Source organism: Centroberyx gerrardi, chromosome 15 (genome assembly GCF_048128805.1).
Source record: "Centroberyx gerrardi isolate f3 chromosome 15, fCenGer3.hap1.cur.20231027, whole genome shotgun sequence".
Classification (NCBI taxonomy): domain Eukaryota; kingdom Metazoa; phylum Chordata; class Actinopteri; order Beryciformes; family Berycidae; genus Centroberyx; species Centroberyx gerrardi.
The window spans coordinates 19,717,803-19,745,496 of NC_136011.1; the positions used below are offsets into that span (position 1 = coordinate 19,717,803).

At 41.1% G+C, this 27,694-nt stretch overlaps 1 protein-coding gene across 3 annotated transcripts in view; it reads right to left on the reverse strand.

Moving 5' to 3' along the window:
- The window catches only part of grid1a (glutamate receptor, ionotropic, delta 1a), a 221,218-nt gene that overhangs the window by 49,088 nt on the left and 144,436 nt on the right, over positions 1–27,694 (reverse strand). For all 3 annotated transcript variants that reach the window (XM_078288763.1, XM_078288762.1, XM_078288761.1), the window contains one exon: positions 21,673–21,878. In XM_078288763.1, coding sequence (XP_078144889.1) covers positions 21,673–21,878 — 206 coding nt within the window. The remainder of the gene's footprint in view (positions 1–21,672; positions 21,879–27,694) is intronic.

Here is a 27,694-nt window from a genome sequence, read left to right on the forward strand (position 1 = left end):
CCAACACTAGCCATGAGTGGAATAGCTAATGCCCCCGCTGGTAGACTCACCAGTTGGCACATTAGCCTCAACATATGAACTAAAATTAGAGGTAGCCTAGGGGCGTGCTTGGCTGCCATACAGTGTGTGTATGTATTGTGTATTATCAGAATGTACAAAAGGTACAATTCACCCATTTTGCATTTTGTTGTTGGCATCTAAAATTATGAACTGGTTAATTGGTGTCTCTATATATATAATATAATATAATATAATACGCATATTCCCTCCCTGGGCTGTTATATGTGTATTGAGCTGGAATTTGTCACTGGGATTTCTGAGACTCACTAAGGGGATTAAAACTAGGTATGAAACTTTATGAATACCATAGCAAAGGTTGAAGGGCTCAGAAACCTCAGAGCAGCCTCCTCAGTTCAGGCATTCAGACAGATCATAAGGACCTTCAGGGTGAGGGTTCTAGAGCAGCCTGCTATTTTTTCACATCATGCAACTGTCATCTTGGTTGCCATGGATTTCAACACATCACACCGACATCCCTCTGTTGCTATTACATGAATTTCCCCCTACTCTTCCCTATACTCCCGCTATTTCCCCCTACTCTCCACCTGTCAAACCAGCAAAACCCCACCGACCTTCACCTGATGACATCAGTACTGCATGAGTCGCACTGTTGCTTGAATATTAGCCATTTAACAAGACTAGATGTGTACAGTGGTGGCTGGGCCACTCAGGTTCCATGGTGAATGAACTGTGTTATTACATGGCTACATTTTATTAGCCTTGATTGTACTCATCAGAACCTAATACATTTGGCATGTGATTGCTATCAATACTTTTTCCACTTTTGCATAATGCTATTAACACACTGTCCCCCTCATTTACTCAATTACTGTCAAAACAAGTCAACTGGTTAACCACTTCATCAGCTACCCACTCACCAATGCTAATTCCCTCTTACTTTTTTCCATCTCGCCTGTCACTTGCCATGCTTTGCTCACAGCAAATACAGAGAATAGAGGATGGATCTGCTCGTCAGCAGAGGCCACTGCTCCCCATATGCCTGAATTTTAAATATTAGGTACATTTTAATAATTACTGCCTAGCTAACTAGCTAGCCAAGTGGCTAGCTGACTCCTAGCAAATTATTCTATGCAATCGATCAGAAGCGCTGTTGTAATTGTGTCACAGTTAAACTCTGCTACAGGCATCACAGGTTCCTGCTGGCACATGTGCATTTCAAAATGTTTAACTTGCTTAAAATAAGACAGACCAACTCTTGGGGCAGCTTGCCACCTATATCTACGCTATCTGCCGGCCCAGCCAAAAACACACACCTTATATATTTTAAAAGCAAGTAATTCAATAAGTGTGTGACATTGTGGGCGAGCACCGGTTTGAGCAGGGAGGGGTACTGTAGCTGCAGGAGGATTCACACTTTGTTAGCATTTTAACAAGGCACGAAGGTACACAACAATACATCTTGGCAAAAGAGGAAGCTATACATTACTTTGCATTTCTACAAGGTGCCCTTAGGTAAGACTAGAACATAAAGTAAACCACTGCACCTGGGGGAAATTTATGTTGTGCATCTTTGATGTTAATTTCAATTGAATTTTTATTGCACAACTGATTGATGTAATAACCCACAGTAATTAACAGAGAAGAAACTGATTACCTCACCAAGAATTATTTTGTTGATCTGTGACTAGAGTTACAGCACAAGGACAAGCAGTTATATAGTCAATGTACTGTAAAAAGCAGCACATTGCAACACATTAACATGGATTTTATATTGAAATAACAACAACAAACACAAAACAAATGTAGTGTTATATTAGGGTACTTATTATAACAACATGTAAAAGGAAAACACACAGCATATGTTACTATTTGTGCACATTATCACATTACAGCCTTTATGTTCTGGAAAACAGGGATGAGGATTTTGTTTTCATACCATGCGGTTGTGACTGTGGTTGTGATCCTTGCATCGGATACATGAACAAACAATCTGCCTTTCAGTATTTTTCAATGAAAAATGTAAGGGAAACATTACTTGGATCCAACCCACTCAATCACTTGTTTTTTTCTATGGTCCTTTTTTTTAAAAAATGTTTTGATTGGATTCCCACTGGAGTAAAGCAACTCTTTGTTGCTGCTTTTGGTCAGGAATGATCACGGCTGAGGAGTGAGACATCATTGGTCCAGGGGACACAGTGACAGATAAATTGAATGAAAGCAGCCCTAAGGACACCTGGGCCAAATCCATAAGTTGCAAAACTCAAAATGAGGTTGACAAGCCAATAGTGGTGAAAATGAAAATCAGTAATTCATGGGACTGGATCCTGGCAAACAGATCAGAAAAAAAAGATTCTGATTTTTAAAATGTATTGGAATGCAACTGAATAATGTATGCCGTCATTCCCTAACATTAGTTGACTGATTTCAGGTGAGTGGAATACAATAATTGTTTTCCATAAAAGCACTCGGTACCATTCCAGGCCCATTAACTCAGAATAATGGATCACAGAACTCTCTTTCATACTGAACCTCACACCCTAAAAAACACATCATAAGAGAGATGTAAGTGATTTTTATTTGGAAACATATGAATAATTAAGCTGCCCCTTTAGTCATTTCTGCATTCAGGGCAGGATGGATAGCACCTTACAAAAGTGGGATAAACAGAAATCTACAAACTCTTTAATTCAAACTTCATATAATTGTGTTTTGTGAAGAATGGCCTGCAAGTGAATCCCAGCTAGTGGCTATTTCAGTTTTGTTCTACAAAAAGACTGGCAAAGTAGAAAGCTTAGACCTAACTGATTGCTCGGTTTTGTACAGCCAGAAATAGACCTCTTTTCTTCTTACAAGTTGAAATGGTTGCACAAGTGTCCTCGCCCGGCATCGCAGTATGGAGGAGTAGTTACTGTGCCTCCCTAAAGCTCGCTACAGTGCCGTGTCCTTGCACAACACTCATGGCTGTCGAAGTCTATCAATCCCTTTGCGCGCTGCAGACTTGTTTCTCACATTGCCTCCAAGGAGGTACTGCCCACCAGGTAAGAACACACACACATAGCCACACACACACACACACACACACACACACACACACATTTACGCAGACACACACTCCTGTAATCCCTGCTTTAGGCTACACAATCACACACTCATATTGCGGAAACTGCCTGAAAGTCAATACTCGAGTGAGGGCTGTCAGGAGAGGAGGGTAAAAACAAGTGAGCTGAGAAACCTGAAAAAAAGAAATGAAGGTGGTATTAAGATATGACAGCTTAGTCAGGATGTGATGAGTAGAACAGTGTCAGGCAAGATTCAACGGCGTAGCATCCACTCCTATCATCTTAGTTTTTCACTCCTTTTTTTCTTTTTTTGAACAGCTGAATGGTCTGTCCAGTGAAGTACACTGGCCTGCATTTCCTCAGGGAAATGCAGCATATGTAGGCGACATTTACTGCAATTTTTGTGAAGTTTAAAGATCAGATGCTACTAACAACAGCGTATAAAGGGGCCAGTTGCTATGCAAATTTTGCTATGCAAATTTTGAACATATATATAAAAAACATTGACATGGATTAATACAAATCTGGACTAATCAGCATTTACAGTCTTTAGCCTCTGTTGGTGCTGAATGGTGATTTCTGCACAGGACATTCTGCTGCACTGCTACTAACCAGAGAAGTTAACCTGACATTAATTCTGCCTCCTTGGAGGCTTAATTTAAGCCTTCAGTTAGTCCTGGAGCATAACTAATCATATTACATACAGCAACAAATGCAGTTATATCAAGACTAGGCTCAAGGACTCATTTAAATTAATTTTAATCTTTGACTAGGTTTAATCCATGTCTGCTTGCCTGTAGCACCTTATGAGGGAAAATAGAATTGACCTCCTTTATTTACTTTTACCAGGGCTTGACACTTCTGGATTCTCTGGAATCCACTTCTAAAAGTGTGAGCATTTGCCTTTATTAGAAACTGAAAATATCTGGGTTATAAACAGCATCTAACACAATGTGATAGACCTCCATTCCTGTCCTTGTGGTCTACAATACATTGACAAAACCAACAGACACTTGCATATGCTCATCAATGTACATCATGGAGCAATTCGTAGAAATCACCGACTTAGTAGTCACCGACTTAAGTGTCATTGGAATTGAAGGATTATATGTCTTTACACGTGTCTGAGGCGTTTGCTACAGTGTGACCCTATCCTTCTCTTTGTCCCCACAATGCAGATATTTTTGACCTACTGCAGACATTTCTCTGTACTGTATCCAGTACTGTAGAATTTATAAGTATTTGTATGTATGCAAGTATGTTTATGTAAGCATTTTCTTAACTTTGTTGTCTTTCTGTATGTATTTGGTGTTGCATATTTTTTTTTCATTTGTTTATTATTTTCTCTTTTTTGCATATCTTTCGTGGTGTACATTACTCATCTGAACTGATCACTCATCCATGCATGGTCATTTGATTATTCCTGTCTTCCAATCCCTGGTGATTCCACGGTGATTGTCTACAGCTCTAGTGACCCATGTGATGTCTCGGTAATACTGTAGGTGCAAGTCTTTTCAATGGATCTTTTACACTGACAAATGGGCAACACAAAATGTTTTGCACTTTATTCACTTGAGCACGTTACTTTATTGGTCAGATGTGCAGTAGAATGAAAATGGCACTTAAATTATCTCAGAAGTTTTTTTCGGCATATGTGAGTGCTCGCTCCCCTCGCCTCTAGACTTCAGGGGAGTAAACAGAGATGTTTTGAAGTGAAAAGACTGAGCAAATATGCTGAGACTAAAAAAAAAATATATATTAGGGTCCAGGAACAGAGTCCATAACAAATGACAAACAGGTACATCTGGGACACAGTGTAATGCTTTGTTTTTCACCTAAAAAGAGAACAACCTTGAATCCAACATTCAATAGAGCTCTATTATAAATCACTGCAATGTGCCCACTGGGTCTACATTAATGCTGTTTCTCTCCCCTTCTGAGAAATCATGGACTTCTTAGTGCTGGTGAGTATTACAGGTCAGGGTAAGTAGACAACCTCTATGCACCAAACTCTTCCTGATCAGACGTAAGTAAGGAAGATAAGTGGGCAGGCAAATAACAACCAAAGAAATAACGAAGAAATGAGGGAGCAAGAGAGGGAACGGTGGGAGGTTAGCTGGGCCAAAGATGAACATGAATCTCATCCTAATTACAACAGCACAGGGCAAGACACGTCTTCTCTGAACACCATGGGAAAGAGGAGGTGTTTGTGGAGAGTGGGAGTGTAAAAGTTTAGTTTTCATACGATGCTAATTCCAAACAGCGCTGACAGCTGAGGAGGCTACAAAGGAAGAGAGGGAGGAGGAGGTAATGGCACATCGCCAGCTACAGCCCCCTAACAATGTTAGAGACCTGGCCTATAGCCAACAACACCAACAACATAGTGTGTGCTTAATGCGTTTTTTTTTTTTTTTTTTTTTTTTAAGTGGGGTTTTATGAAATGTTTTTTTGAGCTCTGAATCAGCAGCGTGGATGCAACAACAACTAGAGGAGAGAGTGCCATTATGGCATGTATGATGCTTGTTCAAGGCCATAAGTGCTTTTACAACAGTTTTATGGACATTAATTCCCAGTAAACAACACTCTGGGGCAATTAGAGCAAAGTCTGAATGGGCTACAATGGTACAGACAATAAATTAGTGAAATGTAAATAAACCCTGTCTGCATGCCTTTTTTTTTTGTATTCCCCTAAGACCAGTGCGGTTGCATTACAGATACAAAGAGACTTTTTCCTTGAGCAGTGGTTTACTGCTTGCTCGGAAGAAATCTAATTTGCCAGTGTGCTCTGGTAGTGGCCGCAAGTAATGGTTACACTGCTTTATAGCTGGCACAAAGCTTTTCAATACACCTGAGGAGCACTTTAATTTAATCTCTCTCATCAAGATCAATAAATGTGTCTGAACTGTGACTCCTCAGGACATACTGTTCGTTAATAGGCCACAATGATTTTAGAGTGACCATTTTCTACAAGCACATATATGCATTATGGCGCTCTCTTACACTAGAAATCAACTCTAATCAAGATGGAGAGCCATAGCACTGTGGGAATATACAAAAGCAAAACCTCACATTAAGAGAAACCCAAGAGGGCCTAATACAGAAATACACCTCTCACTCACACAGCCCTTTCCATATGTGGTGAAGTGCATGAGGGGGAGTGGTGGGAGGAGTGGGGCTGCTAAAGCTGAGGAGAAGGAGGAGTTGGGGGGGGGGGGGGCGGGGGGGGATAGAGGGTGCATGATCAAAGCCTATATTTTGAAATCACTTACTTCTCCATTAGTTTGATTAATGGAGCCAGCCTCACAGTCAGACAGAGGCAAGGGCCTTGAAAAATGATGCAATTACTGCTTTTTGAATAGGGGGCTGAAAAGGCCTGTTTGAGAGAAGGATCTGGAGGAGATTCTACAGGGCATCCTGGACAGCAGACTCCCTCCTCTTCATCCATCTCTCCCCTCTGCCACCCACCCTGAAGCCCCACTGCACTACTATTACCCTTCCCCTCCCGGGCTCCTCTCATCAGGCTTACTGGCATGCTTGACTGGCCCTCCCTAAGCTGGGGCAGCATATTATAAATAGTGATTAATATGTATCTGCAGTATCTTTCAATGTTTGTGTCGCCTTCCGTTTAACATTCACATGCCGCTCTACTCCATTCCCTGAACATATTCTTTTTTTCAATATATCGCAATATGTATTTCAGTGTCTTCATATTCATGTCATTCATATGTCTATAATATCACAAGACACTCATCAGCAGCATAAGTGAGACAACAGCCATAGGAAAAGAAGGTTATGTAAACCTCTTGTGTGAACGGCTGTATTAGCGAAGTCTCAAGCGCCACTTACGGACAAAGACGTTGTAATAAAACAATATGACAATTATCTCCAAAGGCTTTGAAATCCTGTCCACCTTAATTGGGTGGAACTAATTACACATAATACATACCACAAAGGAATCCGCCACACAGATTTAGCTATATCCCCTTTCATGTTGCATCTGAAATGTTTGAATCGTGGTCATACAAATACAATAGAAGGCGCTTTATATTACCATAGGGTGGGTGGGTGAAAGAGTGGGTGAGTAAGTAAGTGACTGAGTGATTGGGTGAGTGATTAAGAGAGTGAGCAGGTGACCAAATAAATGAGTGAGCAAGTAATTGAGGCAGCACAGGATGTAAATTAAATAAAAGCAAACTGGGTCTGTACTATCTCACTGAAATGGTGGACAAAGAGAATAAAAGAAATACACAAGTCCTCCAGGAGAATCCCTTTAAAGATTTTCAAAGGATCACTCAGAAAGACCCAGTTTGTATCTGGACATGACTTGAGGTCAACTTTATAATAGATACTGCTGAAACGGTAACACTCCCCATTGTCCAGCTCTGGATGCTTTTCAAAGCCACTGTATGTGGGCGATAGACTAGAGCAGAGACAGCAGCGACTCTGTCAGTCACACTAAAGAGTGCTGATGAGCTCTATCATCCCACCACTGCTGTAAACACTGGATTAGATGCAGGCTGAGGCAGGGGGAGATAGTGGGTAAGAGGATGAGTGGAAGAGAGAAGGACACAGAGAGAGAGGGAGAGAGACAGAGAGAGAATGAAAGGGCAGTGACAGTATAGAGAGTGAAAGACGGAAAGAAAGAAAAAAAGAAAGAAAGAAATAAAGAAAGAAAGAAAGAAATAGCAGGGGCATGTACTCACTAATGTTGTGGACGAGCTTAAAAGAATTTGGAACTGGCTAAATTTAATACTTGTCAAAAACTTTATCATCCCAAACATTTACATTTTCAGCTGAATGCAGTTTGCAGTATATGGCATCTCTGCTGGAAAGTATAAAGGGCAGGGAAACCTTCAGTTTTTTCCTGTGGTTTTTAAATGCCATCCAGTCTGTGTGTTTTCGAACAATAATTACCTGCGTCTTATTCTCACTCCCCCTCTGTTGTAACTGTGATTAGATTTTGTGCTCGGTGGGGTCTCACAATTATGTCTGGGATGAGACAGCGAATGTCTCTGTTCCAACTAGCCTGGGAGACCCCTGAACTCTCAGTCCCCTTCTCTGCTTGGGGCAAAAACACAGCCACAGCCACAAGGCCAACGGTCAACCACCGCACCACAGAAGCCTGTGAGCGAGAGAGCTGAAGGAAGTGCTGCAGGGACCACCTGGGGCGAAAGGTGAACAAGAGGGCAGGTAGAGCTAAAATGTAGATTCGCCAGGGGATCCTGTGGTATGTTTTAACATCTCTAACAGTGGTTCAAATTCAAATTTAACGAAAGGTTTGATGGGGTGAATCTGTTCCAAATGTCGCAGGACTAGACTAGACTCAAATTATCTACTAGATCACTAGTAACTGCTGGCACACTGAATCAAGAGCCATCCTTGGCAGAGTGCGAAATCTAAAAATATGCGCCTCTTTGCTCATTTACACATTAGCATTTACAGTGATTCTCTCTAGAGAGCTTTTTGGGCTTGGGTTTTTCCCCAAAATCAGTTAAAGATTTAGTTCAACACTCTCATTTGCTTAGCAAATCTTCTTGTGCATTTGCAAAATCACCCACAGCCGTATGAAAAACCCACAGCCTGAAAAAGTCCTCTCAGAACAGCCAAAGTTTCAGCACTAAGCAATTAAAGACCTGTAGAAATAATAGAGTTATTAAATGATTGGGAAGGAATCCATAATTTCCATGAATACGGATATGTGGGAATCCATAATTTTTTGTAAGTTGCTACAATTTTATGAGTTGATCAAATGTCTCACTGGTTTGTTACTGTAAATTGTTTACTGTAAATGTTGTTTGATGAGGAAACTTAGATAAGACAGATACGTAATGATAAGTAATGAAAAGTGCCAGCATAAAATGATTGATGAAATTCAAGATGTTGCCATATTCTTTGAAAATCAAATGCCATCAATAGCTATCTCTTTTTTATAAACTGCACACTTCCTATGTGGATAATGTACATGTAATGTATTAATTCTACCAAGCATGTCCTGATATAGTCATGCATATTTTGAGATATGCATTGCCATATCTTGCAATGTGGGTGTTAACACAGACTTGACGATGACATCAAAGGAACATCTGAATATGCATGTGCACATGTTGCCTACTGACACATACTGTATTTGTGTAAGAGCAAAGTAAAGGAAGAAAAACAGGTAAGAAAAGGACGAAAGGACACCTGAACTTGAGTTTGTATTTATCTTCTTTCCACTGGGGCTGTAATTTAATTGAACATTTTCTCCAGAGCTTTGGACTGTGATAGGCTGTGTGTTGGGTACCAATATAGTACTTGTTTTCCAAGTGGTTGGCTTTGCAATTACCCTCAAAACTCTTACAGTATTTTGAGTCTGCCACTTGGGAATTGGCCAATAATCCAGAGCTCATAGCAACAATTTCACAGAGACAGAACTTTCCAACAACAATATTTAAAAGTTTTGGTATAATTGCATCTCATATTATACTGCAGGAAGATTAAAAGACAGAGCAATAGAGCTATCACCATTTACAGACAAAGCGGCTGTCTTTTGATACTGTATATCCAATTCTACAAGACCAATATGCATCACATTTTTTTTAATCATCAAGGCAAAAAAGATATAAATTACAGTACTGTGCACAAATTGCTGAAACACGGCTCAAGTGGCTCTACAACACAAAAATGAATCATTATCAGAGATACAAGAGTACATTCAGGTGCTACTGTTGCCTGCTTACTAAAACACTGAGAGAGCCGCTCTGCTATTGTTTGAAAGGACTTCTGACACTTGTGTACAACTCTAGAGGTCACCAGATAAATGAGATAGACTTGACTGGGTGCCTTTTATGGAGGTAAACCATTTTCCTTTCCCGAAGAAATAAAAAGTGCCCAAGAGGTTTACTGTTTCAATAATGCTAAGCATGTCTCATAATCACAAACATCAATCAAAGTTTATCACCCTCTGTCAAGACAAGAATACGTTTTGGGTGTCGCCGTTGAAATACACAAATAGAATTCATGGACGTGACTTTTTGTTCTGCGCACCTGACTGTATTAAACATTTCCTTTACCTACTGAGGCGAACCATGAAGGACAGGGTGACATTTATCTCCACCTATGTCAGTAAGTGCGCGTTCATGAATTTATGGTGCCAGTGTTTATAGTGGAGGGTGCAGGCGTTGTATTTTTAGGCTGACATGAAAATTGGATGAATAGTGAGACAACACAGTAGGATTTATACGAACCACAAAGGCTTTACTACTACGATCTGTGAAGCTGCAATGCCACTACTGTTGTTGATTGTCACCCTCATCATCATCATCATCATCATCATTATGATAATCACTGTCACCACTAGTACATCATCGTCATCAACGTCATGATCATCAGTAACACAATGTTGAAGTTATTTGCCCCATGAAGGCCCTTTCTCATATTTCAAACAGTCCCCTGACAATGATTAATGTAAAGAGATAAGCTGCCACCTCAAATACACCACAGTTTTAATTCTCCAATATTACTTATGAAAAGGCAAATTATTTATGAAAAGCTCTTTAACTCAGCAGATGATTCATTCTTCTGCAAGTAATAACAATCCATCAAGTAAAGAGCTTGCCAACTGCCCTGGTTTCAGTTTTAATACCACAGTTTGGATATACAACCATTTCTCTTGATTATTCCGCCCTCCTGTGAAATATGCACCTGAGGAGGTGGTTTCATTTAGATTTTTTTGGAGTAAACTACTTTGTTACAAAGTGCTGTGCTGTTCGGGGTTATCTACTGTACGCATAAGCAAACCCATCCTGAATATTTTAAACTCACTGCCACCGAATATTGCTGAGTTTCCCAGAAGCCCCCTGCAGGTACAATTAATTGATTATGGACAACCTCCACTTATGCATAAATGAGACAGAAGGAGCTATCTATTATTTACTTGTCAAATTGTAGGATTTACTCATCACGAAAGGTAATAATGTTGTTTTCTCTCTATACTCTATACTTTCTCCATGCTCTATGGTGATAACATTCGGTTTATTGTAGAGAAAACTGTCATGAAGTTGCTGAATTTAGTCACAGCCAAGTAAATTGTTTTGCTCCAAGCAAGGGTAGGGATTGGGAATTATTTGAAATGGTTTTTACAATGGCTACAAAACGACACTAACACTCTTAGACGACATGTTTAAGTCCACTACGCATTATGATGACCATTCTCATGTTACAAAATGCATTGCAGGAGGGCACAGACAACTGATGGTGTCATAAGAAGTAGGGAACTATAACATAATGTATGTATCTGTAAGGCAAATGGAAAGATGACAGAACAAATATAGAGAGAATAAAAATATAGAGAAACATGGGTAAACAAGCTGAAAACAAACCGTGAGAGAATGCAGAGAGAGAGAGGGAGAGAGAGAGAAAGAGAGAGGAAGTGAGAGAGAGGGAGAGAGAGAAAGAGAGATGGAGATGAAGACAAAAGTGTACAGTGCAATAAGAGAACAGACACAAGGAGATGAGGTTATGGGGGGGGGGAGGCAAGGGCAGAAAGATAAAGTGCCCGTGTGGAGAAAGACATGAAACCATTAAGATGAGAAAAATACACAGAGAGAAAGAGGGAATGTCCTGTAACAGGGAGAGAAGGGGAGAGAGAGAGAGAGAGAGAGAGAGAGAGAGAGAGAGAGAGAGAGAGAGAGGGAGAGGGAAAGAACAGAGGGCAGAGGAGGATGAGATGTAGGACAATGATAGATCGTTTTCTGGCAGGCTCAATTTGTCATGCTGTTATTGTGAGGGAAATGGAATAGAAGAGCAGCAGTGAGGGTCAGGGGGAGAGGACAGGGGGGCAGGGGTGGAGCGCTAAGCCCAGAGGGAGCAGTGCCACGGGACAGCAAGAGAGATAAACTCCCAGCACCTCCTCACCTCTGGCCTCACACGGCTGATCACTGAGGCTACAGTCCTCTGATGACTCAATCAAACCTGTGTCCTGACATACATTGGTGGACTAGTTGATATTTAAACATAAAGCCATATTGTGTGTGTGTGTGCGTGTGTGTGTGTGTGTGTGTGTGTGTGTGTGTGTGTGTGTGTGTGTGTGTGTGTGTGTGTGTGTATGTGTGTGTGTTGTCATTATGGATTAAGAATTTATTTCTATTTTTATCTTTTCACCTTAGCTTAGATTTGATTCTTTTAATGCAATGCATTTTACTTGTTCTTTTATACATATTTTATCTTTTTATCTGTTTTTTTCATCTGCCATGTATTGATGTAAAGCACTTTGAGCTGCATGTTGTGTATGAAAGGTGCTATACAAATAAAGGCTATTATTTTTGTTATTATTATTTCACTGTATCTGGGCAAACTTTAAGCTTGCTGGTGTGTTGGATGGATGTATTTTCCTCTATATGGGAAACCATCAAGATCAAGCTGTAGCACATAGCATAGCACAAATGAAAAATGTCTTTGGAACGGATTATCAATGGCGTTATCTTGCTCATCAGCCAAAGTGAATGTTTGTTGCAAATGATCTATATTGCCATCAGTAAAAGTGATTTAATTCCCATACTGTAATCATTTTCTGTTTATAAAGAGCGGGGATAATCTTGATACATGCACTCATGCTATTGTTGTGTCCTCGTTTTACTTGCACTCTCCCCTGCAAAGTGCTGGCTAACCTCGAAGTGCTGCTTTGTTTGTCACCTCCAAAAATGAAGACTCTCCCCACCTCCCCTTCCAAATGACGCCACCCAAGCAATAAAACACTGTGGGCCTTCATTAGCATTCTGCGCCTGTCTAATTGAATCTTCTGGGTGGCTGCAAGTGTGTTTTTCCGTTGCGTTTAAAAAAAATTTCAGGCTGAGAAATACTTCTGGAGCTGTTTAATTACACCTGGCCTCACTCATTAGCACTAAGGGAGGGGGTGTAGACAGGACTGGCAGTGATGGATCTGGGGAAGGAATAAGGGGTGGGGCAGTGTATGTGTGCACGTGTGTGGGCATCCTTGCATATACCTGTGTGTGTGTGTGTGTGTGTTTGTGTGTGTGTGTGAGTTGCTGTGTGCGCACAGAGGATGCAGTTGGTGCCAGCACTACGCTCCCCTGCACCAACACCATGCTCTCTGTGTCGGGGTAATGAGTCATGCTGGGATAAACACTTCCAGGTCACGGCAGCCCTTTTCCTTCTCAGAGAGACGGGAAGTCCAGGTGCCAAGACACAAGCCAAACAAATGTGAGAAAAAAAAACTCCAAAAACAAACAGACAAACAGAGCCAGGTGGAAAACTTTAAGAGACATATGAAGTGCTAAATGTATCTATAAATCACACACCTCCAGTGGTTTTCCAAGGTCTGAAAGAGCAATCCAACAGAGAGATGCACCGGCATATTTTTTCCCTCATGGCTTAGAATCGTGTAAATTTAATGCTGTACTGGGGATTTGAGTCAACCGTCTGCTGTCCTTGAGAGCTAGGATGCATTGCAAGCCAAATTTCAGAGGGATATAATGATTGAGTATTATTGTTTCTGATCACATTATATCACATCATATTAAGCTTCGCGCCATCCATAAAACTATAATATACTGTCAGAAAGTGGAGCAACAATAAACAGAGGGTAAAAGTGAGAAAAAAAAAACAGTAAGCAACAGAAAAAGTCTTGGGGACAGGAAATGAAGACAGTCTAGACACAGGGGATATTAGCTGTTACTGCTGAGAGATACAGGAGCTGCGAAATGGCTTTAGACCTGCTCCCCTGCTTGACAACAACTTGAAGTACTGCAGATAATAAGGAGGAACAAAACTTGGTTTGAAAATAGGGTAGAGAATGACTCATTACATTTCGCTCAAAATCGTGCCACATTTTTGTCCATCACATAAGTCTGCAGTGGTTTTTTGGAGCGTCAACAGCTAAAAATGGTGCGCACTCTGGCGCCCTAAAACGTAAGAGGACATCATTTTCAAATACTCGTTTTTCACCCCTACTGTTTTCCACCTGTGACTCACTGACTTTGACGAAACAATTTCGAAGGACACAGACATTTTATTGAGAGCTAACTGTCAAGAGGCATCTATGGCTTTCATGTCAAGATGATGCGCTTGAAGTGCATGTGAGACTGGCAGTCATGCATACACGTTATGGGTGTGTGTGTGTGTGTGTGTGTTTGTGTGTGTGTGTGTGTGTGTGTTGTGGCCCCGCGGGCTGTCATGTCAATGGCGCCGAATCCCCCCAGCAAGAAAAGCTATCGCCACTGTCTGTCTCCAAAGCACCCCATAATAGCACGTCAGCTCGAGCCGCTTTTAAATCACAGTACACAAACGCTTGTGACACTCAGACGGAAGAGTCCTTGGCATCAAAACACAATTCCAAGCAAGGGCAAATGTGTTTATTACATCTCACACTCAAGTGTCAGCAGGGTCCGTTTTTAATCAGCGAGTCACACGGTCTTGCGTCTTGACAAGTGAATCTGTTTCCAATGCCGGAACCTCGTCTGCCATGCAGTCAAATGAGTGCACACACACGTTCTGAAGGCCCTTCTGTGCTTTTGTGCTGTGAGGCGTTTTCTCCTGGACAGTGGGAGAGCCAAACCACTGCTTGGTAAGGCTGTAGGAATAGGAATGTCTGGTCACAGGAGAGGACGTTTGAAAAGTGAGTGGACAATATGGAAAGATGGCAGGAATTATTTATTGAAGCAAAGCCAGCATTCAATTTCACCACTGTGGAACTCTAGCTGACATTATGCTGCGGAAGGGCAAGCACATAAAAGTATGTTTCATTCCACAATTCTGCTGAATAGCAAAGACCCTGACTGAGTGTACACAAACAGCTATATTTGCTTCACTTGTCGGCCCCTCTTCCTATTGAGGTTGAACATCCTATTGTTAGTGATTTAATAATAACGACTTCAAATAATCTGATAAATACTGTAGTGTTGAACAGAATGTGTCAGGTGGCAGAGACAGACTGTACCCAGGCAGGCTAAGATTTTTTTTTTTTATTAGTATTGTTTATAACGTTTCACCCACCCAAAGTAAAGCAAGATATTGAAAAGCACCAGCTACAATTTATCACAGGGCATTAGGAAACTACACGGCACAGTACAGTAATCCACTAGCACCAGTCTGGCCAGTCAAGGTCATCTAGATTGGAGGCGATTTATTGCCTCCATGTCTTGAATCTTCCGGCTCTTCTCAGGGCCACTGACAGTCTCAGATTCTACAGAGCCTGCCTGCTTTAAAATGTGCTTTTATTCAGTACGATAAACCCAATATAATAAAAAAAATATAGAGCCTTATTTTGATCATATAGTGACAAATTCAAAAGATTTGCATTTCAATCTGAGGTTTGGTGACAAAGTTGATATTTTCTCTCAAAGACAGGTAGTGTATACTATATCCCCTATGCACCATAGTGAAATCACCAGTTCTGACATTTTTCCACTCCTGAATAAAAATAACTCCAAAATAAGCAGGGGATTCTGAGCCAAGGCTGGCTGCTGAATGTCATATTCCATTTCTTAGAAGAATCGGAGGAAAACAACGTGAAGAACAGTGTGTGTTCATGAAAATGATTCATACCGTTTTACCAAACCGGTTATTATAAGCTTCTGTGTCTGTGCTATATGTCAGCTTTATACAACAACGTCAGATCATTTTGCAGTTAGTTAGTTCTAGAGGTGGTTATAAGTTTAATAACAGAGAAGGTACAATCTAGTGTTTGTTAAATGTCAGGAAAACATATTGCCTCTCCTTTTAGCTCAATTCATTTTGTACACTGTAATTATGGCAGAAATTCATGATAAACCTTTGAAAAAGTTTTGAACTGTTTTCCAAGTCAGATGTGCAACCTGTGTAGGATTCACAGTTTCAGAGGGCTCAGATTAAAACACTGCGAATGCCTCCATGAATTCAAAGCTTACAACTGTCCATATCCCATGCCAAAATGGAATCTCTTAACAGTGTCCAGCCCTTTCCACTGGTTAGGAAATCCTCCCTTTTTAAGCAACTAGTGTCCCTCAGGTACCAGGCTTTGGCTCCAATTTCTCAGCACTCATCTCCTTTTTCTCCTCTTCACTGCTATCCCTCCCCTTAGATCCAACCACTTATTGTTTCACACAGATTTACTGCTTGTTAGAGCAGCCTGCACTTTCTTTTGTTGGAGTAGCCCCATCTCTTTGCTGTCTTTCCCTCTCTCTGTCTCCCTCTCTTTGTCATCTTTCGTCCTTCCTCCCTACTTCTCTTGCCCCCTCTCCTTCATTTCTCTTCCTCCCTCTCTAGCTCTCTTACTTTCTTTCTTTCTTTCACTCTCTCTATTTCTTCTTCTCTCTTCTACTCTCCCGCCACCCCTCACTGCATCTCCTTGCCCCTCTCACGTTCCCTGGCACCCAGCAGCAGTGCTTGTCACTCTGCTGGCTTGGTGTAGCAGCTACACAGGAGGTGGACCTCACCCGGCCACTCAGTTCCATCCATCAACTGGCCTGCCGAGCTGGCACGCCGTCCGACACCCTACATTCTGTTTCCCCTAACACCAACGACTGTCCCAGGAGCACCGAGAGGTGAAGCAATGGGGACTGAGAGTGTAAAAAAATGACACCTTTGTATGACATATCCTATATAGGAAAACTGACTTCTTATTAGTTATTAGGCTTGTAATAACTTCTAAACCATACAGAGCAAAACGACTGGTCTATCACTGGATCCCTGGAAACACATGTGCTTTCTCACTTATATGTTTGAAGTTAACTTGTAAGTTTTAGACTTCCTTTTTTTGAAAGGAATACCATTCATTTTCAGAATTCACATTCAGTACAATTATTCCTATGGCTTAAAGCATTTTAATCAATTTTGGTGAAAATGAATGACTATCTCCCAAAGCCAGAAACTGGAGAGCCAAAACACTAATTTGGGTGTCTTCAAGATATACAGCCTGGAGCTGCTCCATTGACAATTAATAGGAGAGTGACTTTGGGAACTCATAAAATGTTTCAAGTTTTTGCATCCAAATGGGCATAATTTTATATGAGTGAATTAGCAAATGTTCACTAATACAACCCATTCAATGACATAGAAATAGGATGCATGAAAGCTGAAATTTCACTTTATTGCCCTTTAAATGACTCATGTGAAGCTCCCCATCATGGAGGAAACAGAGTGGTTGGGTGTGAAGAATGAGGAGGCACTGAGCTGACAGGAGTTGCTACATCCTCTCATGGCAAAACTGAGACAGAGAGGAGATGGCAACTGTCTGGTTTCGGAGCATACAAGAGCCCAGAAATTGCAGCATAAAAGCACGGACTCCGTCAATGACCTATGCATCTTGTTCAAAGGATGAGAAGTGACTGCGGCCTGAGACCGTACAAGGGAGAGGCAACTGACACTCATGTTAGGGAAGTGAAGCAGTGTTGTACAGTGATATTGACACCGGCCCACAGGAACAGACAGAAGTCGATCTGATCAATTCATTTAATGATGCATCACTGGAGAGGAACAACATGAACACAGTCAGTGATGTTACTGAGAGAGACCTGTGATCTATTTAGTGGTCAGTTACGTACATGACAGATACATGACAAGACATGGCTCCTGCATGTCTCCATATGTCTGATAGCTGATGTAGCAATTGATGCTCGAAGACGAATGGCCTTGTAAGATATGATAAGATAAGATAAGATAAGATAAGATAAGATAAGATAAGATAGCACTTTATTGATCCCCTTGGGGAAATTCAGGGAAATTCAATTGTAGCAGGAACAGCAGGCACATCCTGAAACTATAGGTCAACTTTGGTCAGCTAACAAGACCACAGTGAGAGTGCCTTATACAATTTCACAGCAGAATAGAATAGAATAGAATAGAATAGAATAGAATAGAATAGAATAGAATAGAAGGGCCGTTCAGTTCCTCACCTCGGTCCTTTCTGTGTGCAGTTTGCATGTTCCTCCCACATTCCAAAGACAAAGACAAGGCAGGTGTATTGGAGACTCTAAATTACCCACAGACATGAATGTGGGTGTCTGTCTATCTGTGTTAGCCCTCTGATTGACTGGTGACCTGTCCAAGGTGTCTCCCTGCTGTCTGCCCAATGCATGCTGGGATATGCTCCAGCCCCCCTTTATCTTGAAAGGAATTAAGCGGGCAGATGAGATGAATGAGTGAGAATGGAGCAGAGCAGGACAGAACAGAAGACTAGAAAATAATGGATGTGAATGGACAGTAACACACATAGAGGAATTAAGAAAAGAACAACATTTAAGGAGAGCAGGCTTCTGTGATAAACAGCACCAGCACCCACACTCTGCTACAGCTTATCAACTTCACACAGCTTCACTTACAATACTAAAGTATTAGCACCACTATGAATATATTTATTCATGTCTTGCACAAATGGACAAGATGACTAACACCATTAATCCCACTAATAAACCGAATTTCTTTAAATTTCCATTACCGTCATGAAAAAAGATTTGTCGAGGGCGATGGATTTGTGATCCAGCATACTGTGGACTTCTAGTCACCATGGCAACTTTGTCACATTTTTTTCCCTCAACCTGAAAGTGTTCATGTGTAATTCTCCAGTGCATCATCATCACTCTCCATTTAGATATTAGCATATTTACGTTTACCACAGTACCACAGTCTCTCTGGTGGGTTGTGGGTAGTCTCTGTGACGATAGTTACCAAGGTATTAATGAAGCTTTGATGAATTAACAAATCTTCACCACGTTTAATATATTAACAAAGTCACAGGAGCATTAGGGAACTGTGCTGAATTTGAAGCTGTGCTTATTTCTTAGTCCCCCAGACACCTCCTGTTAATTGTATAAGGGATGATAAAGAATATAATTGGCACGATTAAATGCAATCTTGTGAGAAGAAAAGATCTGTGCACCTCTTTGGCAGTGTGTGTGTGTGTGTGTGTTTGTGTGTGAGAGAGAGAACTGTAACAGAATTCATGGGAGTACAGGGGAAGATCAAAGCGGCATGTCATTAATGAAACTTGAAAGCCTTGGTGTATTCACAACCTGTGCATTGATTTATTTGTCTATGAGTTTGTTTCAGTTTTAGAATAATTAACAAGTAAGGTTTTTGTCTTGCTGTTAGTTAAGGTCTCCTTCTACAGTATTTAATTTCCATAGATCCAAAGATTTAAATGAGTCAGGGCTGAACACTGAGGACCCACAGAGATGAACTGCAATCCATCAAGAGTAAAACCTTTCTGAAACATCTGAACATATCTCGCATCTTGCTTTGGTGTCATGTGATTCCAAGACAGCCAAGCTACACAGCTTAAGGACAAGATTACATAGCTGTCACTTGCCTCAAAGTAAGATGCCTTCTTATCCTCGAGTGATCTTTAGATGCAATAAAAATGGAAATATAGACATATTCTTTTTTTAAACTCCTTTGGAATAGCATTTCAATAAATAGCATCATTTTTTAGTTCCCCCCCCCCTCTATACTCCATCAGTAAGGCTCATCTCCCTCAAGTGAGTCAGTAATGAATAAGTCAACTTTTGGTGTCCTGAAGAAAGCTCATATTTCAAAGCTTCGGTTTATCTTTCTTTCATGGCAAGTGACATGAAAGGTTCTCCCCCATGAGAAAACACCTTCTCATGGTGCTGCGACCGAGCAAAAGCACTGACAGTGCATAGTAAAAGGAAAAAAACAAAACAAAAATGGGGCTCAATAAACCAATTGTTCCTTAAAAGTAGACTTTTAGAAGAAAGATTTTTGTGTAGGTAGCAGTCAAAGGACACTGCACTACACTGCATTTCATAAATATGTGATATAAAATACTAGAACATCCACACATAAGAATGCACAGTATACAAATCATTATGAAACACTAATGTCTTTCTAAGCGAGAAATTTATGTTCAAGATATATTTTCGTAATGGAAGACGTTTATCCTGATCGCATTCTTTACATTCTTGACATTACATTGCATATTGTATGTGCACATTCTGTATTTTCTGGGCTGGGCTTGAGATACAGTATGAATAAGCCTTCAATTTAACAAAACAATAAGTAGAGTAGTAGTAAGAGTAAGCAATAAGATACTGCAACATAGAAAAGTCATGGTCTGTTACTTTTAAATTAAATGTGTTAATGGAATGTAAGCAAAATCTACTAGTAGTAACAACTCTTAGGCTTATAGTATTTGAAGCCAACAATAGTAAAACCTTCATTTTAACACATTTTCACACAGAAAAAGCCACTCAGCTATCTTTTATATTGCAATTAGTCATGTTTTTCATTGTCTTCAATAGCGCCAATGCCACTGAAGTGTGTGCTTCAATCATGCCAGAGCACGGCATGAAGAGAATGTAGGTAACACTGTTGATCATAATCACAACACATGAATCAGTTCGTTAGCTGACTCACTGTTATTTAGGACATTTATGGCCATGGTGGTTCATCTATTATGTATTGTGTTGGGGAGGAGGAAGCTGATTTGAAACCAAGCAAGGTGAGGTGAGAGAGGAATGGCTGTGAGTAATCATCGGGGGCTACAGTGGACAGTTGAATGCATTAAGTTCCCCAGCTGCCTTGTACTATAAATAGCAAGCATTGTGTTGAAGGAGCAAATGGAGGAGGAGTTAGCGGCTACCAAGTTAGAATAGTACTCTATGAGCTCAGAAAGACGTACATTCTCAGAGTAGCCAGTTGTATTCTGGGATTCTGTATATGTGCAGAGTGCTGCCGGTCAGTGTAGCAAACAAACTCCCTGCATTGGATGTGCAGTGAAGACTGAATGAATGTTGCACTGTAAAAATAATGTTTCTGCTCTACGAAGACATATTTTTAATATTAGATGTAAGCGATGAAAAAGTCGATACCTGAAATGTGGTTCTAGGGGTATAATTCGTTACCTTAACACTCGTCCATCAAGCCTTTACCTCTATCTAATCTCTGCCCACTGCTTTGGCTTTTGGCACAATCCCACACGGGCGCCATCAGGCAGTTACTTCCTGTTTCATCACTCTTTAACAAGAGAGGGTCACTGATGTACTCTCAGTGGCCCCTAATCAAAACTGAGCAGTTTATATGCTATTTTACTATTATTTTGTTATTTTTTTCATTCGCTAGTGAAATCAATGCAATGTTTGTTCAACTCTCACATTAGGAGTCCTCAGCCATATGTGGTTCAGTGCATGGGTCATCATCTTTACTGAGTGAATGCTTGTTTACTGTGCTTGACTTTTGACTGCATCACTGCTTGTGTTATGGGTCCTTCAGTGAAGCAGGAATGGAAGAAGTACTGTTACTTTGCTGATATTTTATTCAAATAGAGGTAAAATTACTGGTGTAAAAATCTACTTGAGTAAAAATAAAAAGTAGCTCATTTAAAATTTACTCACAGTAAAAGTTACCGAGTAACTTTTTACAAAAGAGAACATTGTTGTCTTTTCTTTTCCATGCAATTCACAAAGGGTGCAAGGACAGAGTTCAAACTAGATTATGTTAATTGGATAAAAAACTGACTGTTCACAGCGAATGGCTCCACATTTGGCCAGTTTACAACTAGCCAGCTTCATAAAAAGCTACTCAATTACAATAACAAGAGTAATTGTAATTAGTTACTTCTACCCTTGCCATGAAGTAAAGTGTCAGCGACCCAGCTTACCTGGTGGATGAACACCTGCGCTCCCCGAGGGCTCATGAGCAGCACGGCCCGCCGCAGGGTGTCCCGGTACCGGTTGAGCTCCTCGGTGCGCATCGTGTTGAAGAGGTCGGTGAAGACGCGGCTGACGTTCCGGTCCACCCTCTGCAGGGAAACGTCCAGTCCCAGCCGAGACCCCTGGTCCATGAAGGTCTGCAGACCCCGGATATCTGGAGGAGGAGAGAGAAGGAGCCAGGGAAAGAGAGAGAGAGAGAGAGGGAGAGAGAATAACACTTCAGGCAGGTGCTAAGTTATACAGTACTTTATTCCCAGAGCATTTCATCAAGTCTTTAAGTGAACAACCTGTACTTTCAACACCTGCACATGCACTCAACATTTTCAGGCTTCATTCCAAATGCTTCAAGGTAGGCTCCATTCTCCGCTGCTGATCTAAAGCACGACAAAACATAACAAGCACACTTGTCTCGCTGTTTCCTGGGGTTTAGAGGATATGAAATTGGAGGCAGGTGTTGCTCTAAAATCAAAGGTGATGTGCAGCAGAGGGCTCGCACTAAGCGCACCGATCCCAGCAGCCACAGAAGGAGCAGCAGCCCAGCATGTGCCAAGTCACGCTGCATTGTTAAAGAGAGGTTAGGCAAAACCGCTACGGCAGAGTCTGTTTCTGCATCCACAACGGGAGCTCCTCTGTTAAGTTTAGGAGATGACAAAAGAGAGTGTGTATGTGCATGCGTGAGTGTGTACGTGTGTGCGGGCATACGTGTGTGTGTGTGTGTGTGTTCACATTTTCTCCTGTTGTATCTCTGGAGGTTTGATGAGTCATCTAGTGCCCCAGTGCTTTAGTGCTGAGAATAGACAGTACACAGGGGCATAGATTGGCAGACTGGCTCACGCATGCATGCAGACACACACACACACACACACACACACATACACACACACACACACACACACACACGCACACACACACATGTGTGTGTGGGTGTATTTGAGGGAATATGGCCAGGCAACTGCATGTAGTCTTTAGCTGCTCAGGGCCAAAACAGAAAATTAGGATAATAAGAAAGCCCTTGACCTGGTCTGAGCAGTGAAGCAACATATTGGTACATCGACCCCGTTTCTCAGTGTACACCTTGGGGCAAACAGAAGTAGCTCTATGACTAAGTACCATATGAGGCAAACCATAAAGAATGAGATACAACGTTCGATTTTTCTTGACGCAGTTTTATTGCAATTTATTTTTGGGTAGCATAAATACTCACAGTTGTCGCTGGATTCTCCTCTGAATAAAAATGTTCAAAGGGCAGAACAAAAGTTGAAATTAAAACATTCATCATTTTGAAGTCACCAACTCTCTTACTTCAGAACTCTTTGAGAACTCGCTCTCTCTTCCACACACATCTTTCCAGCTCTTGGGTTTGCTGTGTTCAAAGAGCCTTCCTAGTCTCTAAATTGTTTCCTGAAACCGGAGCACTGTACGGTTGCCCTTGGTACTGTTACTTTGTGTACATTAGGCAACAGCTCGACCACGGAGCAATCCTTCCTAATATTCAAACACTCAACACAATTTACAATTTAATCATGGTTCCTTCCCTTCTGTCCCTCTACTGGACCATTGCAATTAATTTTGTGTATTGACCACAATATTTAGCTTTATTGAGATGACACATGAGATTAGCTTTTTTCGGCAACTCTAAAACAAATGCTATATTGGAGAATATTGGAGAACAGACGAGAGCTTGGTCTTACATTGGAAAAAAGGACAATTAAGGTGTTAAACTGAATATATGCATCAAGCTCAAAGAATGAATCAATATCACCACTTCGTTGGACTACAATGTACTTAAAGTCTAGAATAAATCTTTTTTTTTCCTATGAAAGCCATCTCTGCCAAATATGCTACATTCCAACAGTGCATGTTTAAATAGACTATTTAATAATGTAATTTGTGTAGGCTTGTATGTATTCTTTCCAGTATAACCCAGTTCAGATCAGATTAACACAGCAGGTCTAGAGAATGAATCAAAAATGGTCGAATGTGATTCAGTGGAATCACATCGTCTCTGTTGTGTCTCCCAAATGTCAACTTTACAGTAACTACGTTTTTAAGATTGAGTTCATCCAACGGATTTTGAAAAAGTTTCATAAGCTCAAGGTGTTGTAGAACTTTCTCAACCCATAGCGAACCATGTCATCCTTCAATTGAAGTTAAACATGAAAATCACAAAAAAATTGGAGATGTGAGGTTTTCACACAACAACAGCGGTATTATACTGTTACAAACAAACAGTTTTTAATCCGATGAAGAGGCAAGGGGAGGCTACCGTGGGACAGCTACTCTAGGACCCCGATAGCAACATCTGACTTCAAAGCCAGAGTTCCAAACCCGTAGCAGGCTTTTCCACGGGGCAACCGTGTCAGCCACGGACAGGGCTGCAGAAAAGAGGATTAACGTGGAATTAAAGGTCTGATTTCTGGACATGTTTACCCGAGCGTCACTTCTGAACACAAATCTGGCTCTGAAAGTTTCAGATATCAAAAGGTAACCTCTCACTGACTCTCTCATCAGTATCTCGCTCGCTCACTACTCTCAATTTCCCCATTTCTCTTTCCCTCCCACCGTTTTGCTTTACAGTATGTGTGGATGTCAGAGAGAAAGACAGGCGAGAGAGATAGAGAGAGACGGAGAAATACCCCATGAAGTTGCTCCGACATCCTTTTCAGCTCAATCTTACCCAAGTTATATCTAAAGCAGAGGACTCCCTCATGGATTGGAGCAGTGCAGAAATGAGCATATCATGATCAAAGGGCTCAGAGGTTTTTACTGAGCTGTCAAGCTGTGCCGCAAACCAAGCGGAAAACTCTGAGAAATGGCTATGCTACCCGGCTCTGTTTACTGAATATTGAGATGAGTCTGTTAAAGCAAAGAATCTTATTCTTAGAATAATAAAGCCAGTTAATTACATGCAATATAGATTTTTCGCAAATCTGAAATGTATCAGGCAGTGAGCGCGTTATGCACTGCCACAAGAGCCATTAGAGGGAGAGAGAGAGAGAGATAAAGGAAAGAGAGAGAGAGATAAAGGAAAGAGGGGGGGCGGGGCGGGGGGGGGGGGGGGGGGGGGGGGGGGCGGTCTGAAGAGACCGATTACAACCTTTTTGTTGCAATTGCTATCCAACCTCTTTTCACTGACAACAGTTGAATGCAGACCGATACTCTGATCTCAAGCTAGTATTTTGTTTAAGATAATAATCACAGTATTCATTCTCTGATTAAAACAAGTGCAAATCACAGCAAAATGTGCAAACTCTTAAAGAGATATTTGGATATGAGTCCCGCATGCCATACTCATATTCATCCTACCAATGATCATTTTCATGAGTTGGGGTACTTGCCAAAAAGAAAGTGTTAGATTGTTAATCTCTGTACCATCTTTGTTTACATCCACCTCTCAGCTTGGTATGGGAGGAGGACAAGAAATACCATGGAAACAATATGGCTGCATTTCCTGATGGGAGAACGTTGTCATTTGTGGCCTACAGTGAAGGGCGCAAATGACGCAGTCGATAAATAATCAGAGTATGGAAGACAATGAAAATGGGACTGTCAATGACACCTTCTTTTTTGCTATAAATGTGAACAAATTAATCACAGTTGTTCTCTCAGTCAAATCAAGGCCATTCCCTTCCCATCTGTGATCAGACTCCTGCGCAAAAGAAAGGCTGCTGCCATGGTAGCATTCTGTAGTGTTTGTGTGTGGGCCTGTGTGTGTGTGCATATACATTATGTGTTATGAATCTGCCTGTGACGACAAACATACACAACACCTTAAGAGAAACACAAGGTGAAGAGAAACTTATTATGATGTTAGTAGCCTGTCTATCACACATTGTCCCAACGGCCTCTGGCACGGTGAAAGGTCTCAAAGATATTGTACAGTGATTGCATTTTTGGCATGTAACCACACCTTACAAGTCCAACAGGGACTTAAAATCAATTGCTCCAATTAAGTTTTGCTGACATGCATTTGTGACGATGCAATGCTGCGTGCTTAAAAGGGAGACAGTAGCTTATCTCATAACGCAAGACACAGAAGGGCTGAGAAACTGAAAAAAATAGGTCGAAAAATAAACCCAGCACATATTTGAAATTGGCCCCATGAGCTTGTAACTCAGCCTCCTGCATTCTACTATATTTTGTTGTTTTCCTGCTCGCATTTATCAATTATTTCACTCTTACACTCGTGAATGTAAATACCCTAAGAGCACCCAGAGGGTCTCTTCATTTCCAACAGGTAACAGGCATTTATTAGTGAGGAGAAGAATGAAGGAATATCTATTTTTCCTACTTCAAGCCATCACCGTTATAGTGATTAACATTTTCCAAATGATCCCTGATGAATTTGTCTAGATGTGTGTGAGATGAAGTACAGACAACTAGCGGAGGTAAATCGGTTTCCTGATGGGTATGTGTATCATACAGATGAAAATATGCTCCATCTCCATCGTCTTTCTCTCCCTCTCTCTCTTTCTCTTTCTCTCTCTGTGTCTCTGTGTTATGTAAAGCCAATTAATTGAAGGTCACCTGTAAATTCAGTTCCCGTGAAATTACCTGACAAGTTAGTTGGCAGTGGGATAGACCTTGTGGGCTCAATGTTACATTCATTGAGACGAAATTAAGTTGTGTGGGAAGCCTGGATCAAAACAGCGAGTACTACTTGGATAAAAGTGTTTTCACTATTCTAAGAAAGCTTATTTCATTTTCTCAGGTCATTCAAGTCATTCACTGCCCATTTTAAGAACCTTCGTCCCTCTTACTCATCTCTTTACCTCTCCCATTACTTATTACAGACTTATTACAGACTCTCCAGGATATATCCTCTGTGTTTGTCTATGTTCAGCCCCTGCCTGTGTTATAAATGTACTTTCTACATTAGGATCCTCCTCCTACTTGGGAGCCAAGGCAGCTTAATCAATCTCACACCTAATCCCAGCCTAATTCTCTCCTCCTCTAACAGAGAGCCAGCCACCACAGGGAGGGCAGAGACAGATGTAGCTGCTCCACAGTCATTAGTAAGCTCAGGTAATCTCAGCCAGGCCTGCCAAGGAGCCTACTGATGTTCAACTTGATCCACCTGCATTTAAAATTGTCCTATAGGCTTGCCTCGGTTGACTTTTACGTTCTCCTCGTTATGCCAAGCCAATTTTACAGAAGCTTTTGTTTGCAGATAGTGTCCACCCTCCCATAGAGAATCAATAGCTGGCTCTCTTTCACATACAAAGACCTGTGACTACTGTGTAAGCAAACCTTAAACAGCTTTTACAAAGACATAAAGATACTATATCTCATAGACCTTTTAAAAAGTCATTGTTATTAGCAGTACAACTAGTGTACAGGTACTCTTTGTAAAATGTGTTAAAGATGACCTTAATTTTAGTGCTGAAAGGATGAAAGGAGTCCATTTTTACCTTTTAAAATAATACCTAATTGAACAGTGAGAGGCGTCTCTCATCTAGTATTCAAGGTCCGTAGCCTACGGTTTCAATGGGTGTGAGCCAGACGGTCCGGCATGTGTGTCGGATTTTAAACAAAGTATGGTTTGACTGACTTTTTCAATTTGCTGCCATTCACCTGAACTGAGTCTACTCAAGGATACGGTTGGTTTTAAAGATAAGCACCCTGCAGGAAAGGGACAGCATGACCCTGGTCTGTGTCTGGTCATGGTCAAACACAACATGTAAAAACACATCATCCGATTCACCGCAGGAGCTCACACCACATGTTCAGATTTTGTTAATGTTATTTATATGCTGCGAAAAGACATGTGGAGACAGGGAGGCAATCTGGCCTGTGTCTGAAAGATTCAGTTTGTTTCTGAGCACGCTGACTGGCTTGAGGAGAATCACCACAGTGCACAAGGGGCTGCATGGGACTTGAAGACAAACTGAGAGAAGTTAGTTTTTCAGTGGAAGAGATGAGAACTTTTATGCTCTTGACATGCACTGAATCTATTTTGTCCTTTTCGAA